The sequence below is a fragment of the Odontesthes bonariensis genome, chromosome 10 (assembly GCF_027942865.1).
Source record: "Odontesthes bonariensis isolate fOdoBon6 chromosome 10, fOdoBon6.hap1, whole genome shotgun sequence".
Classification (NCBI taxonomy): Eukaryota; Metazoa; Chordata; class Actinopteri; order Atheriniformes; family Atherinopsidae; genus Odontesthes; species Odontesthes bonariensis.
Window position 1 is genome coordinate 36,475,719 of NC_134515.1, and position 14,701 is coordinate 36,490,419.

Consider the following 14,701-nt stretch of genomic DNA (forward strand, 5'->3'; position numbering starts at 1 on the left):
CTAACGGCTTCTGTGTTTTTAGTCCAGTCCAGTTTGTTGTCTATGTGGATATACTCGATTATGCAGTCTGTAAGTCCATCTATGTGCTCCCCATGTGCATTGAGAACATCCCAGTCAGTCACCTGGAAGCCCCCCTGCAGAGTCTCCTCAGCCTCTTGTGACCACCTTCGTACCGTGCTGGTGGTCACAGGTTGCCGCTGAACTGCAGGTGTATAAAGAGGCTTCAGGTGGACTCGGTCGTGATCTGACCTGCCCAGGTGAGAGAGAACTATGGAGCTGTATGGTTCTTTAACATCAGCATACAGCAGATCTAGTGTTTTATGTTCTCTGGGCTCATTGTCTACAAACTGTTTAAAAGTAGGAAGAGTTGTTTTCAGGGTGACATGGTTAAAATCCCCAGAGATGGCTATTGAGGCACTGGGGGGCAGGGTCTGTAATCTCGTGGTCGCAGCACTGATGACGTCAGCAGGCCGCGATGCGTCTGCCGTGGGAGGAATATAAACAACAAAAATAATGGCCTGTGAAAACTCTGTGGGTAAGTAATATGGACAGATGCTCACTGCTCACAGCTCAATACCCGGGCTGCACACGCTCTTTCACCGCAATGTCTCCAGGGTTGCACCACTTGTTGTTAACGTACACAGCGACTCCCCCTCCCGTCTTCTTGCTGCTCTTGCTGCAACTCCTGCCCCCCCCCCCCGCACCAACTGAAAGCCGGCTAAACTCACGATCCAGTCCGGTATGTTGTGGTGCAGCTGTGTCTCCGTGAAACACATGACTGAGCTCTCACAAAGTACACTGATGTTGACTCCTCCATTTTATTTACCAGCGATCTGACATTCCTCATCATGATAGAGGGAAGATACGGTCAGCATCTCTTCTTCCTTAGCCATCATCTCCTCCCGGCTCTGCAGCCCTGATATTTCCTCCTTAAGCTGGAGTTACAGTTGACGCGTCTGACACAGTGGTGGAGGACTGTGACGTCAAAATGACGTATCAGGCCTGGCGCTTCCCTTGAAAAGGCGGCGCAGCGCGTTGTCGTTCACCAGTCGATTTTTGTAACTTGGCTGCGCCAACAACGACAGACCGGATGGACCATTTTGAGACCAGGCTCAGTCAGGAGGTGCGTTTGTACATCACCTGTACGAAACTGCAGTGAAATAGCACAGGGACCACGTAAACTCCCAAAACTGGTGCACAGACTTTGGCAGAACTTTGGGGAAAGAGGGAGAGTTCTGTAAGAATGTGTGGAAGAAGCTACGGGACAGATATGTGAAGGCAAAGAAGAGGGCAGAGACTCCAAGTGGTGATGCCGGGGGCTTCAGACCTTCACCTCTTTTAACTGAATTAAAAAATTAAAATGATCCGAATACTGCAGCAGTATCATTAATTACAGTATTCCTGCTCTTGACAGTGGCATTGTTTTCTTCTCCACTTTCATGGTTGTAGAGTAGCGGTAACGTAGCAGCGCCACCTCTGTGACGGAGAAAATTGCAACTACTGGCGCATCGACTTGCGCCACTATATATAGCCGGCACGAAATCGTGACGTCATCAACACTGCTCGCGCTAGCAGACGTGGCAACCATGCTAGAGCCTTTAGTTCCTTAAGGTTTTTGTGTAACTCTCCGGCCACGGCGCTGCTTCGGAGTCCAATCAGCAGATCCCTTGTGTAGACAATGAAGTCCCGGCTTGCCTCAGCCAGGACCGGGATCCGGCATGATAAAAGTACTTCAAACGTGAGAAAAACAAGAAAAACACACAAAGCCACATCACTCTACTTGCAAATGTCTTGACTTATTACTTAAAAGAAGAGAAAACTAGGAAAAAGTGAAAAAAGTAAGGAGTGCGACAGCGCCGGAAGTCCCTACTGTTAACAAACCAATGTTTGTCCTCGAGCTTTTCGATACTCGTACCAACTAGCTGAACCCAAATCCAAGTAACTGTTTGAAAAATGGAGCATCGCGTTAGTTCTGGCAGACCACGTAGTCAACGCGCCCTTGCCTATTGGCTGACGCCGACCCAACCCTTATGGCCAGCTGCGCTCAATGGGTAATCAGCTCCTGCTCGCAATTGGAGGCTGGCATTTGGGGCACTTCATTTAAACTTGGGTTGCTGTCACTGCTTTTTTTTTTGCTTTCTGCTTGCAGCCTTCCACAGCAGCTCCCCGCGTAGGGGCAAAAAAGTTTTGCTTCTGCTTACAAGACGTAGCTCCGATTAGCATATGCGCCGATGCTAGTATTATTATTGTGCTGCTTACCCTGTCGTCCGGTATGGATCCCCGCTGCCGGCGGAGTCGGAGATTCGGCTGAGATGGACGCGTGGAGGACATCAGCCGAGCCAAGACGCGACACCGGGCGCGCTGTACGTGGCAGGGCTTGCCGCGGTTAGACACGCGGCTTATTTTACACCGATTCACATGATTTTGCGTGACTATTGGTCCGTGGATCCTCGCGGTGATGCTCTAAGGTGGAGCGCGCGCCTCTGGCGCTACACGCTGTTGATTGGCATTGTCTGCATTACAGTCTGATGGGTGCGGCGCCACCTGTCGTGTCGGGGTGTGAGTGCTTGTGACTGTGGATACAGTGGGAGGTGATGTGAGTCAGAGGATTAACAACTACTGCCTTTCCTCGGTCAATGTCGGAAACATTGTTTGGACTAGTTCCTCCTCTCAGTTGCTAGCTACAGCATTGCTCGTTTATCCACCAGCAAACAAGTCTGTTTTATTTTTATTTTTTCCCACCGTATTGAATGCAAAGCTGCCAGGTATAGTGAAGTGAGTGCTTTTTATAATAAAATCAGAGATTCATTGATACGTTCAGGGTTTCACTGTGAACTCAGTGGAGGGAGAATCAATTCTGTGCATGGAGAATGCAAGTCAGAGCTGTTCTGCTGCTAAAATGACCACGGTGTCATGAACTGACTCCCATGCTCAATGGATGAATACAAAGCATTTTGTGAATGAAGCCCAACTGTGGCTGTGGTCGAATTGATCTCATCATGTAGATCCACTGAGATATTATTGCTCATGTATGTTCTGCTTGTATTAATTCGGCTCATCGTTGATAGGCCCTGAACGGTTTGATCCTGAAGAGAGAACGTCACGATGCTACCCTGTTTGATATAGAATGCAGTTCGTCGTGTAACAACCTCCAGAGACCTACAGTGAAACTTCACTACTTAGCTGCATTTTTGCTTAACAAAAGCAACAGTAAGAGGCTGATTAGCTAGGCTATCGTTAAACTATGGAGCCTAAGTGTACTTGGCTGACTGAACTACCTTTGTATATTTATTCAACTGGTAAATGAGCTCTGGGAATTATAAATTTTAAACAGTGGAGGTCTCTTCAGATGCTCATATAGAGCGATTTAAAGAGACTTGTCCAGTAATACACAGCTATTGCCTCTAACGGGAATCCTTTATTTAACGCTCTATAACTGACAATAAGAGAGTTAGTCTTATGCTCTATTAAGCCAGTTCCTCTAAGCTACAAATAACACCATATCATAAGGATACATACTGCTCTCCTGAGCACTGCTGTGTGAGCTGCAATGCTCGCATACTAAGAGAATCATACGTACTGGCCAACTGGCTTGTGCTTCCCGTCCAAACAATTCCTCCCATCCTCACGTTTCTTTGGGGCCATTTAGGGGACAATTTCAAGCACAATGCGTCCAACAGTTTTTGTGTTTAACGGCTTGAGCATAAACACAAGATGGCACTTGAGATCAGTGATGCACTCGATGATTTAAAGGATCTGACATCTGTAGCAGTTCTACAGCATATGTTGTGATGCTTGTGGACAAGCATCCGGCCACTTCGTGTAACACCAGCCTGTTTGTGATTGGCTCTTGCACAGCAAATGGCATGCTAATTTGCATGACATCAAAACATTTCAACCATCGTCCCCACGGTTGATGTCACAACTAATCCCTTCAGGAGGAGCGTTGTCCTTTTTCCTTCTGTTGAGAAGCAGCCAGTAAAAGCTGATTTCAGCTGTGAACTGATAAAAGAGCAAACTGTCCAGTTAAGTGCTGGTGCAGGATGAACCTCTGAGAAAACATATGTTGTAGGAAACACTGGAGGCTTTTCTTTCTTCCCTTTAGTTTCTTGCTTGCAAATACTGAGTGTTGCTTTCTGGCTATTTGTATACGACTTATGCATGTGATGTGCTCGTGTTAGGAAGCACTTGCCTCTTCTCATTTTGTGTCATTTTGGAGGCTGCTGTTCTTCTTGGAAGTTTGAAAATAAATGGCATCCTGTTTCTCTGCTTACTCAAGCCATTGTGATGCCCTGTTGATGCCAAGTTGCCATGCTACGCGTCATCTTGCACAGCTAGATTTTCAGTTTTATTTTTACTTAAACCTGCTATAAGCTGATGTTTCAGCTAGCTGGAGTTTGTGCTGTTGGGAAGGTAGTTTTCAATGGGTCATTGAAAGATTTTTCCACTTAGAATAGCTGCCTACTGGAGTAAAAAAAAAAAAAAAAAAAAAATTGTTTTATTGGGCAGCTGTGCCTCTGTTTAAATAAAACAAGAGCCACTGGTAGGGCTTAACTTTGCATGAAAGATGCTGATTAAGATCGGAAATAAATTTGGGATGAAGTCAAATCATTAAAACCGCTCCCGGAATTGATGGCACGAACAGCAATGACAGAGGTCATTTGTGTTATGCTTATGGCTTTTAATTGTGTGGATAGCAAATATGCAAGCTCACGGTGACTTTAACTTCCTAGGTGGTCAGGTGAAGTGTGTTAAGGCGCTGCTTGCTTGGATGTTGCTTTGCTTTGCTTGGATGTTTTGCTCGGCTTGGATGTTGCTCTGCTTTGCTTGGATCTCGTTTTGCTGTTCTTGGATCGGATCTTGCTCTGCTTTGCTTGGATGTTGCTCTGCTTGGATGTGCTCTGCTCTGCTTGGATCTTGCTCTGCTTGCTTGGATCATGCTCTGCTCTGCTTGGATCTTGCTGCTTTGCTTGGATCTTGATCTGCTTTGCCCTGCCGCAAAGCGCTGTCGCTGCTGTGGAGACCGAATATATTTTTATGGTGTACCTAAGTGGTTGAGTTCAATGCCTGCCCCAAATAAATTCTCGCATCACTTTTCAGTCCGTGTTAATGTGGGCCTACGGCAGTTCCACCTTTTAACGTCAAGCATTGTCGCGGTTTAATAATTATTTTGTAATACTACTACTACTAATCATAATGGTGACACACGTTGGTAGCTAATAAATCGTTGGGGGGGTAGGATACCCTGGTTCCAACTTATCAATTGGCTGGCTGCGTTCCGGTATGGTCTGTTGGGGGGTTTGTTGCCTTTACAGCAAATGGAAGGCACTCCACCTGAGGATGCTGCTGTTCCCTGTCTGGCTTCCATGGAGCTCATGGAAAAGTCGGGAACTTCCTCCGAACAGAGCCATACCGCCAAACACAAATTGTATGCATTCAGAATAAGCTTCTGAAATTCATCTCTGTTTCTCGTCTCGTTTTGACGAGAGTGGTTCTGACAGAACTGTGTAATGGTACTTTGTTTTGGATTTATTTTGGAGTGGTACAAAGCAAGCAGAGCTGTTTACAGAGCCAAAGCCCAGTATTCATCAGACTGACAGACATGTTCTTATTGATATTCACATCCAGTGCCAAAGTTCACTGAGTCAAAACAAAAAGAGAAGGAGGCTTGGGGTGGTGGGCCGGCATGCGGCAAGGTTGATGTTACCGTGATCACACCCTCATCTCACCCAAAACTACATGGTGTTAGGCTGCAAATATTTCAGTAATATTGCCAATATGATTTTGTTCTGAGGAAGACACAAGCCTTAATGTATGAGGACACTAAAGAAAACTAATTTAAAAGAGAATGACACAAAGAGAGCATAGGAATTATTGTTTACTAGTAAGTAAAGAGGTAAAGCCTGTTAATGGAGGGTTTGATATTTCATGCTTATTTTGCAGATTCCTTGAGTCTAGATAGGCAGTAAATACAAACAGGACTGGATGTTGGAGAGCAGCATGTTTTAGCTTTGTTGTAGGAGTGTAAGTAATCCGCATCGCAGTGTACACTGTTTAAGCAGGTGTGTCCTGTCAGGACTGACAAACATTTCATTTAGAAATCAACAAATCAAAGCTGCCATATATCCTCAGAATTAGTTGGACTTTTCCTTTTTTCAATTCTACAATAATGTGCATTTCCAAATACAGTACTTTTCTGATATGTTTTCTTTTAATTCCATCCATAGTGACATGATTACTTGATCAATTGAGAACCAGACAACATGTTGTCCAAGTCTGTAGATCCAAGGTTTTCCTCAGTTTGTGTTTTCATTATCTTTTTATTTCACTAAATGTGGTTCTGCCTGTTGTTCATATTAAAGCAGTTCCATAGTTCTGACTGTGTTGTCAGGTAAGGCTGTGATAAAGATATTACATGATTCAAATGGGATTTTTGGGGTCAGGATGTGAGTCATGGTAGACTGGACAGGACTCCACGCCGTCCTATCCTAGCTCGGGATAATGGCGCCTGATCTATGCCTGGGTATTTGTGTGTATTAAGTCATGCCCAAAATGCCGAAAAGAGCTGTATTCCCTGCAGTATTTCTTGATGCTCCACATTAATTAAAGAGCAGATGCTGACAGTAAAGGCTAACTTTAGCAGCAACCGACACCTATCCTGCTACTTTTCCAGCAATGTCAAACTATAACCAGTACAGAAGCCAGGGAAGATTCACTGACAGTCAACTTTGTCAAACAATCATTCGGTGATTCTTATGTGAATAATCCTATTATCGTGTGTATTTGCTCAGTTATCAGGTTTCCTTCCTGATACTCAAAGATTAAAATGTGTTGATGAGAAAAAAACATGTGAGGTTTTGTCCAGTTCCCAAGCAACAGGTTTCTGCTCAACTAATTAAATAATGATGAATGTTTGCTTGTGTCGCTACGACCCACAAAGCCATGATAGTTTTACCTTTTTTGGTAATAAGTCACAAACATTTATATTGGGAGAGAAAAAAATGTAGAATGTAGCAGTAAGACTCCAGATGTTAACCAAATGAATTACCAGTGGAAACTACTTGATTATCTTGTGCATGGATGATTCATTTTACTTCCCTTTTATCTCAGCACATTTTTTCTTGCTTTATGTGTATTTTGTACACAAGATTCTCTCGTATCAGCCCAAGAATAATGGCAATAGAACTTCCGTCTGCCTTCTGCATCCGCTGCTGCTCAGAATTGTCCTGTTTGTTACTAACTGCAACTTTGTTTGGTGTCAACCACTGAATCTTTACTTCTTTAGATTTGCTTTCTTTTCCTTTTTCACTCTGCTCGCTATTGGCACTGCTGTCATTGGCCTTGAACTGATGAATGAAATGTAATCACACTTTTATTGACTGACAAAAAGAGCTTGGAAGGTATAAAAAAAAATAGATTATATAGAGAATACAGGCTGAACATTGAAAATGTATTTCAATAGAGACAGACAGAGAAGACAGGAGGAGCCGGGGAGAGAAAGAGAGGTAAAGACAGTTCGGAGGAGTAGAGTTAATCCCTGATGTAAAAGGGGGAGGGGAGCTGAAAAGCCATGAAATATTCTCTATGAAGACTATTGGTCTGCCTGTAAGCCTTCATTGTGCAAAGAGAATGTTGGAAGAAGAGAATAAGGGAGGAGAGCAAAAGAAGGAAAAGAGAGTGAAAGAAGGATGCAATCGAGGAGAAATAAACCGAATTTTAGATGAGAAAGAAAATAAAAGTATAATGAGATGGACAAAAGCTAGGAAAGGGTTTTTTTTACAGGAGAGAGCTGAAGAGAGGGCGAGAGGACTGATAGACTGAAAAGGAATGAAATGCTTTCAGGGGAACTTAAGGTTCTGGAAAAGTGGGCAGAGAAAGAAGAAGGAATGAGGAGAAAATGAAGGAGGAGTAACGACTGTTTGACGTGTTTCCGAGAGGGATCGGACAGAAAAACTTGGGGAACAAGAATGGAATGGAAAATATATAAATGTTAAAGGTGAATCTAAGGATGATGAAAAAGGTAAAGAAGACATTAAAGAGATCAAGTGAAAAAGCCCACGAGCGTGCAAGCATAGTCATCCATGTAGGAGACCAGAAGTATGGGGTGATTCAAGGTAGGTGATGTGAAAGTTTTGCCTTTGTAAGAAAAACTCACAATAAATGTCTTCACAGTGGACGTCATGTCAGCCTGCCCTCACAATGTGCCAAGGATGAGAAAGTGTGTGTGTATCTGGTAGATGTTCTCGGGGGTAAAAAAGTAATAATCATATTGTTGCATAAACAAATTGTGAAAAAAAATCTCATATGACTGGGATAGTGTAATGGAAAAATGTTTGATGAGCCTGAACTTAATATTTTACAAAATAAAAAATGATTGCCTTTATGTGTATTATTTCAAAATATCTTTTTTAATTCATATTAATTACAGGGCTGATCCAAAAATTGTGACAACATTAATTTTTGACAAGGATTGTCTCTGGTGTACTGTTGATTTGTAATGTGGGCCCCTGATGAATAATTCATAAATTAAAAAATATTTAGCCTAAAGTAAAAATAGTGCTGTGGATGGACATAATGTCCGAAAAAAAATCTGGATGATTATACTTTTTATTAAAATAAGATTGGCATAGTGTTTAGCCAGCAGTGAAACATTTTGATTAACCTCAATTAATATAAGACTGAATAAAAAATCATTTGCATTTATGTGCAGAATATTAAAATATTTTAAAATTCATATTACACTGTTGGTCCAAAAGGTTAATAGGGATTATCTTAAAACAAGGGCAGATGTTTATCACGACGAATGGAATCTGTTCTCAAAGTTTCAGGCCCCTACAATAAACAGGTGATCTTTAATTCTTTTTTTAAACGTTATAAGAACTGCTTTGTTGAAGCAGAATCTGTAGATCCCAAAGGTCAGCTGGGAACACACCAGTGAGTAAATCTGTAGGCAGATATAGGGGAGATGTGTTTGTTCTTTTAAGCCCTGGTGATGAGTCTGTCTGTCAGCTGGACAGCAAAGGAAACCCTTATATCTGAGTTTGGGGGAATACAGTAATGAAGGTGAGAGCCCTGGAGTACAACACAAGTCAGTGGAGCAATTGAGGAGATAAAGTTCTGCAGAGTGATGGAAAAAGTTCTCTTGGAGAGGTGTGATCTGAATAAACTAACAGCTGAGTCCCGAATTTCCACCCTGAACTCTTAACAAAGCTGTCAACATTCTCAATGGCAACACTCAAATCTAAATGAACTCAAATAAAACATTCTTCTCCATCTGTACTCAGCAGTAAGTCATTTGTTACCTTAAAAAGTTCTGTCTCTGTGAAGTCCTCTAAAATTGGATTGCAAGCTGTTTGGGGTAAAAATATTCATAAATATCAACCGTGGAGAAATGACGTTCTCAAGATCCCTAAATACAAAGTTTGGAGATTGCGCTGTACAAAAAAGGGGTCTACGGTTCCCTTAGCAACAGATAAACAACAGTCTGTTTAAGACTTTGTGGTTAAGAGCCCAAGGCCAGAGAATTCTAACATTTATTTTTCAATAATAGGGCTGACAGTGGGGAATACTAATTTAAGCAATATAGTGGGAACGTTATTCAGAAATGGAGGAGGAGGAGGTCATACTGGAAGGGAAATCTGTGAGAAATGTGTTCAAAGGGAAATCTGGGGCTGCACGGTGGTGTGGTGGTTAGCACCGTCGCCTCACAGTAAGAAGGTTCCAGGTTCAGCTCCCGGCTGGTTCTTTCTGTGTGGAGTTTGCATGTTCTCCCCTTGTGTGCATGGGTTCTCTCCGGGTACTCCAGCTTCCTCCCACCGCCCAAAAACATGCATGTTAGGTTCATTGTTGACTTCAAATTGTCCCTAGGAGTGAGCGTGTGTGTCTCATTTGTCTCTGTGTGGTCCCATGATGGACTGGCGACCTGTCCAGGATGTACCCGCCTCCCGCCCAATGACAGCTGGGATAGGCTCCAGCCCCCCTGGGATCCTGAGTTAGGCTGTGTTCGAAACCGCATACTACATACTACATACTTGCATACTGCATACTCATCGATCAGACAGTATGCAGAGGGTTTACCCACAATGCATTTCGCTCCTGCCCGAGCCTAAATCAGCCGGCCTGAAGCTGATTTCGCTTAAGCTATAAACTCTGTAAATATATAACTCTAGCAACATTTGAAACATTTTCAGGCGAGAAAGTAGTCGTTTAGATCCCCAACCCGCTACTAAAGCTAGCCGCATTGAGTAACGCACTTCCTGTTGTTGTCACAAAATAAAATACCCGTTGCCTTTTATCATAGGGAAAGCCATTACGATACAATTGGTGCTTTTGTTTTGAAAACAGGAAGTGAACCTACCCTCGTTGTAGCTAGCTTGAAACTGCCGTTTTGGCAGGAAATGACAATCGGCGACTTCACGTTACGTTGCATCTTGGGTAGTTTGAGTATGAGTAGTAACCTCATGATGCATACTCAACATTTCGGCAAATCTAGTATGCATCCGGGAACTTAAAAAAGTTAAAGTTAGTATGAGTAGTGGGAGTAGTAGGAGAAGTAGGCGGTTTCGAACACAGCCTTTGATTAAGCAGAAATTTCCATTCAACAGTAGGATTCACATGACTTTTTACCAATTTTCTGATGAAGCTGGACCTCACCATGTTGCTTCTGATTATATCATCTCACTGTGGAGGTTGTGCAGTATTAGAGAAAACAAAGTTCATATATAGCATGGATGAATAAAAACAGCCTTGCTCTCACTTTGAAGATTATAAAATGTAAATTACCTCCACCACTTCAGACTTTCTTGATAAATATAGTGGTTTTCAAGTTGGTCTTAAAGTATTTTGATGGCAGATTTGAAGTAAATCCCACAGTGTCTTCACCTCTGCAGCTGAACTGTTTGGGATAATCAACTGGATCACATTAACCTGAGTTTCAGTGGCACAAAGACTCTGTGCATTCTAAGTGTTCATACTGTCTGGTTGTCATGTAGACTGAAGAATGAATGAACTCAGCAGCCAGTCTCTGCTTTTCTTGTGACTGAATGTGTGTGTTTCTGTGCTTCCTCTCTCTTCAGATACACAAAGATGAAAACAGCTACCAACATATACATCTTCAATCTGGCCCTGGCTGACTCTTTGTTTCTGGCTACTCTACCTTTCCAGGTATTATCTGATTTATTATCTCCACAAATGCAAAGTAGATTGCTTTCTGCAAGTGTTCCTGAGTGCATGGAATGATTTCAGATGATTGTAAATCGTGTCTGTTCTTCAAGCCACGCCACCTGAGGTCCTGAAGACCACTGGTCTTCAATATTCATTTTTGGCCTTGTGCAGAGATGTCTCTGGAGTCTCTAAATCTTTTGATGATATTGTGTAATGTAGACTGTTGAATATTCAAAGATGGATACGTTTCTTAACTCGATTTTATTTGATTGTTTGTTTTTGTTTTTTCTGTGACAAGAGATGAGTGAGACGTGAGACAAATGTTGTGAACCGGTGCTACATTGTTAAACTGAATTTAATTGAAAGTCTTCAGAATTTCATGTTGAGGAACATTAACAATAGAAAAAAAAACATAAAAAATCTGGACTACAGATTGTTAAACCTGTGTCTATCCTTATTTGTGTGCAACATTCATTCATTCTGGTTGTTTCTTTTTACTACCACTTACTTTGTCAGCCTTTTGTTCACCTCTCGCCATCTTTTTTGAGGCATTTTGCTGCCATTAACCCTCTATGGTACGCATTATGATCCCAGTTGGTAAAAAAATGTTTTGGGTGTTTTTTTGTCTTAAAATAGACCAAGTAAACATAATCAAGAGTCTGCAGAAAAGGGGTTCAAAATGGCCTCCAGAAAGTCATGTGACAGATTTAAACACTGCTGTTGGTTTCCTTAGAACCCCACCTCTCTTTTAATGCATTGCATCATAACTGGGTATGTATTGTCTATGAGTAGAAGGCTTATTTTATTTTATTTCTCTATTTATTTGATATGGACAGCAATTACATTGGACGTACCAGATGCATTGTTTGAATGTTTTAGCACAAGTGCTAATTCTCAACACTTGTCCATAGCCAGCTTTGAGAGGATAGGACAGTTAAGATATAGGACAATAAAAATAAAAGGGAAAAAACAGACAGAAATATGAAAAAAAAACAACAACAACAACAACAAAAAATAGCAACAAGACAATGAGGAAATGAGTCAAAGAAATACAAGCAATTCACAATAAGGAATAAAAAAAGGCAACAGAGCAAAGGCAGTAAGGCTTAAAATGGGTTTGTTGCCAAATGGCAACGTCGTACCATAGAGGGTTAAATTCATGTGATTTACATTTTTCATGAACCACTAAAACTTCTTTCTTGGACCATTTGATATGTTTATTGTGTTCTAATGTGTATAAAATGTAGGTTCATGAGATTTGAAAACGATTGCATTCGGTTTTTATTCATATCTGAAAGCATTCCAACTTTTTTTGGAATTGGGATTTTATATTTTCCATACATAATGTATAACATTGTATATTTTCAGAAAAATCTAATCGGCGATTTGTGAACTGTTGATCTAGGATCATTGTCAGAGCTCTGATTTTTCCAGGGCACGGATGTGTTTCTGGGCTTCTGGCCATTTGGAAATGCCCTGTGCAAGACAGTGGTGTCGATCGACTACTACAACATGTTCACCAGCACCTTCACCCTGACAGTAATGAGCATAGACAGATATGTGGCCGTGTGCCATCCGGTCAAAGCGCTGGATATGAGGACTCCTCACAAGGCCAAGGTAAAAGCGATTCATTTCAAAGTGAGATTTTTATAAAACCTTCTCAACTCCTTCAGCTGATATCAATTCAAAAACAGTTCACTTCAGTGTCTGAGGACATGGTGAGACTCATGATATTTAACCCTAATCCCTGACGGGACATTTTCGTCCACTTGGGGTGAACTTTCTCCTCTAATTTCACACTGAAAATAGTGATACTCATCATATTTGGTCCGGTTGTGCATATTTGACAATTTTTTCGAATTTCAAACACACATCATATACAATGCAATTTTTTCATTGTGTAGAAAAAAAACCTCCTTAATTTCTGAAAAGGGACATTTTTGTCCCCTTTTAAAACGACCTAAAAACATCATATATTAATATTTTTTTCCACTTCTTTTTCATAAATCTTTTATTCCACTTCAGTTCCGATCATAACTACCAAGTTTATGAAAAAAATTAACACATGGTATTTGGGGGATCATTTTAGAAGGGGACACAAATGTCCCTTTTCAGAAATTAAGGATTTTTTTTTTTTTAATCAGGCATAACAAAAAAATAAAAAATCCCTAAAAATCAATGTTGTTGCTAATCATTGACATATCCCAGACCATAATTATCCCCACTCAGTAATTCCACTTTGCATTCCATATTTTGAAAATACTGGCACCTAAAGGCTTCAAATTTGGGCTAAAAAGTTCAAATTGGCATCTAAAGGGTTATTTTTTTTAAATAATTGAAAACTTGGTAGTTATGATCAGAACTGAAGTGGAATAAAAGATCTATGAAATAAAAGGTGGAAAAAAATATTACCATATGATGTTTTTAAATTGTCCCCTTTCAGAAATTAAGTTGCGTTTTAAATCAGGGATGAGGGCTAAACAGACTTTTTGTGCGTTGTTGTCATGTCACCAAACAGATTATCAGCAGATAAATCAATACGGATTTTACAGTGTTGTCAGTGTGCATTGTGTAATCATAATCATTATGTTTGCATTCACAGACTGGGTGTGGGATGAAATTTAAGAGAAGGGTCATTTTTCCCTTGATATGCAACACGTTGACATCAGTAAATGACGCCTGAGGGAGAAATAAAAATTGTTAATGTTATAACTTCGCAGTAATATGCATTTTATTAGTGATGTAATTGTTAAATAAGGTGGAAGAAAATAAAAAATGTTTTGTAGCTTCACATTCAGCCAAAAGTAATCTCAGGTTAGCAGATTTAAGGTGTATTACATGCTTGTTTCTATGTAACGACTGCAGGAAAAATGATTAATTCCAAATTCTCTGTCACTACTATGTTGTCATATTTTCAGATAGTGAATATCTGTGTTTGGGTGCTGGCTTCTGCATTTGGTGTCCCAGCAATGGTCATGGAAATGTAGAGGAGGAACAAGAGCATAACAGTAAGTAATACACACACGCAGAATATACAGATAAATATGTATTTCTTTACAAAAATAATGCCATTAAAAATTCAATTAAGTGATCAACAATTACAGTTACAAATGGTAAACTTGCACCAGAGGTGTGACCAGAATGGCATGTGTGGGTGGGCAGTTGGCTCATCTGGGGGGGGGCGGCAGAAAACAATACCTGAAAAAAATCGGTGGAAAACCACTACTACAACTTCAAGCATAATGATAATAATAATAATAATAATAATAATAATAATAATAATAATAATAATAATAGCAATAATTCAATTCGGTAATGAAAATATGGTCACACTAGCATAAATCATGACCGTCAATTTTGTTAACAGTGTGGAATTTTTTTATGACGTTTTTTCTTTTTTTTTGTAAATAAATGTAGAACTTGTATGATGCATGCAAACGCACCATTACAACGCCATCAGGGTCACAAGAAATGTGTTCACCAAGTAACTGCTAAAGAGAAGAAATAAAGCTGAGAGTACCAGAATACTATTACCCTC

General features: G+C 40.8%; 1 protein-coding gene across 1 annotated transcript in view; it reads left to right on the forward strand.

Moving 5' to 3' along the window:
- oprl1 (opiate receptor-like 1) overlaps window positions 1-14,701 on the forward strand; it is a 150,464-nt gene that overhangs the window by 81,809 nt on the left and 53,954 nt on the right. Inside the window, 4 exon segments of the mRNA XM_075475397.1 lie at window positions 11,076-11,163; window positions 12,598-12,780; window positions 14,082-14,136; window positions 14,139-14,171. Of these exon segments, the coding sequence (XP_075331512.1) occupies window positions 11,076-11,163; window positions 12,598-12,780; window positions 14,082-14,136; window positions 14,139-14,171 (359 nt within the window).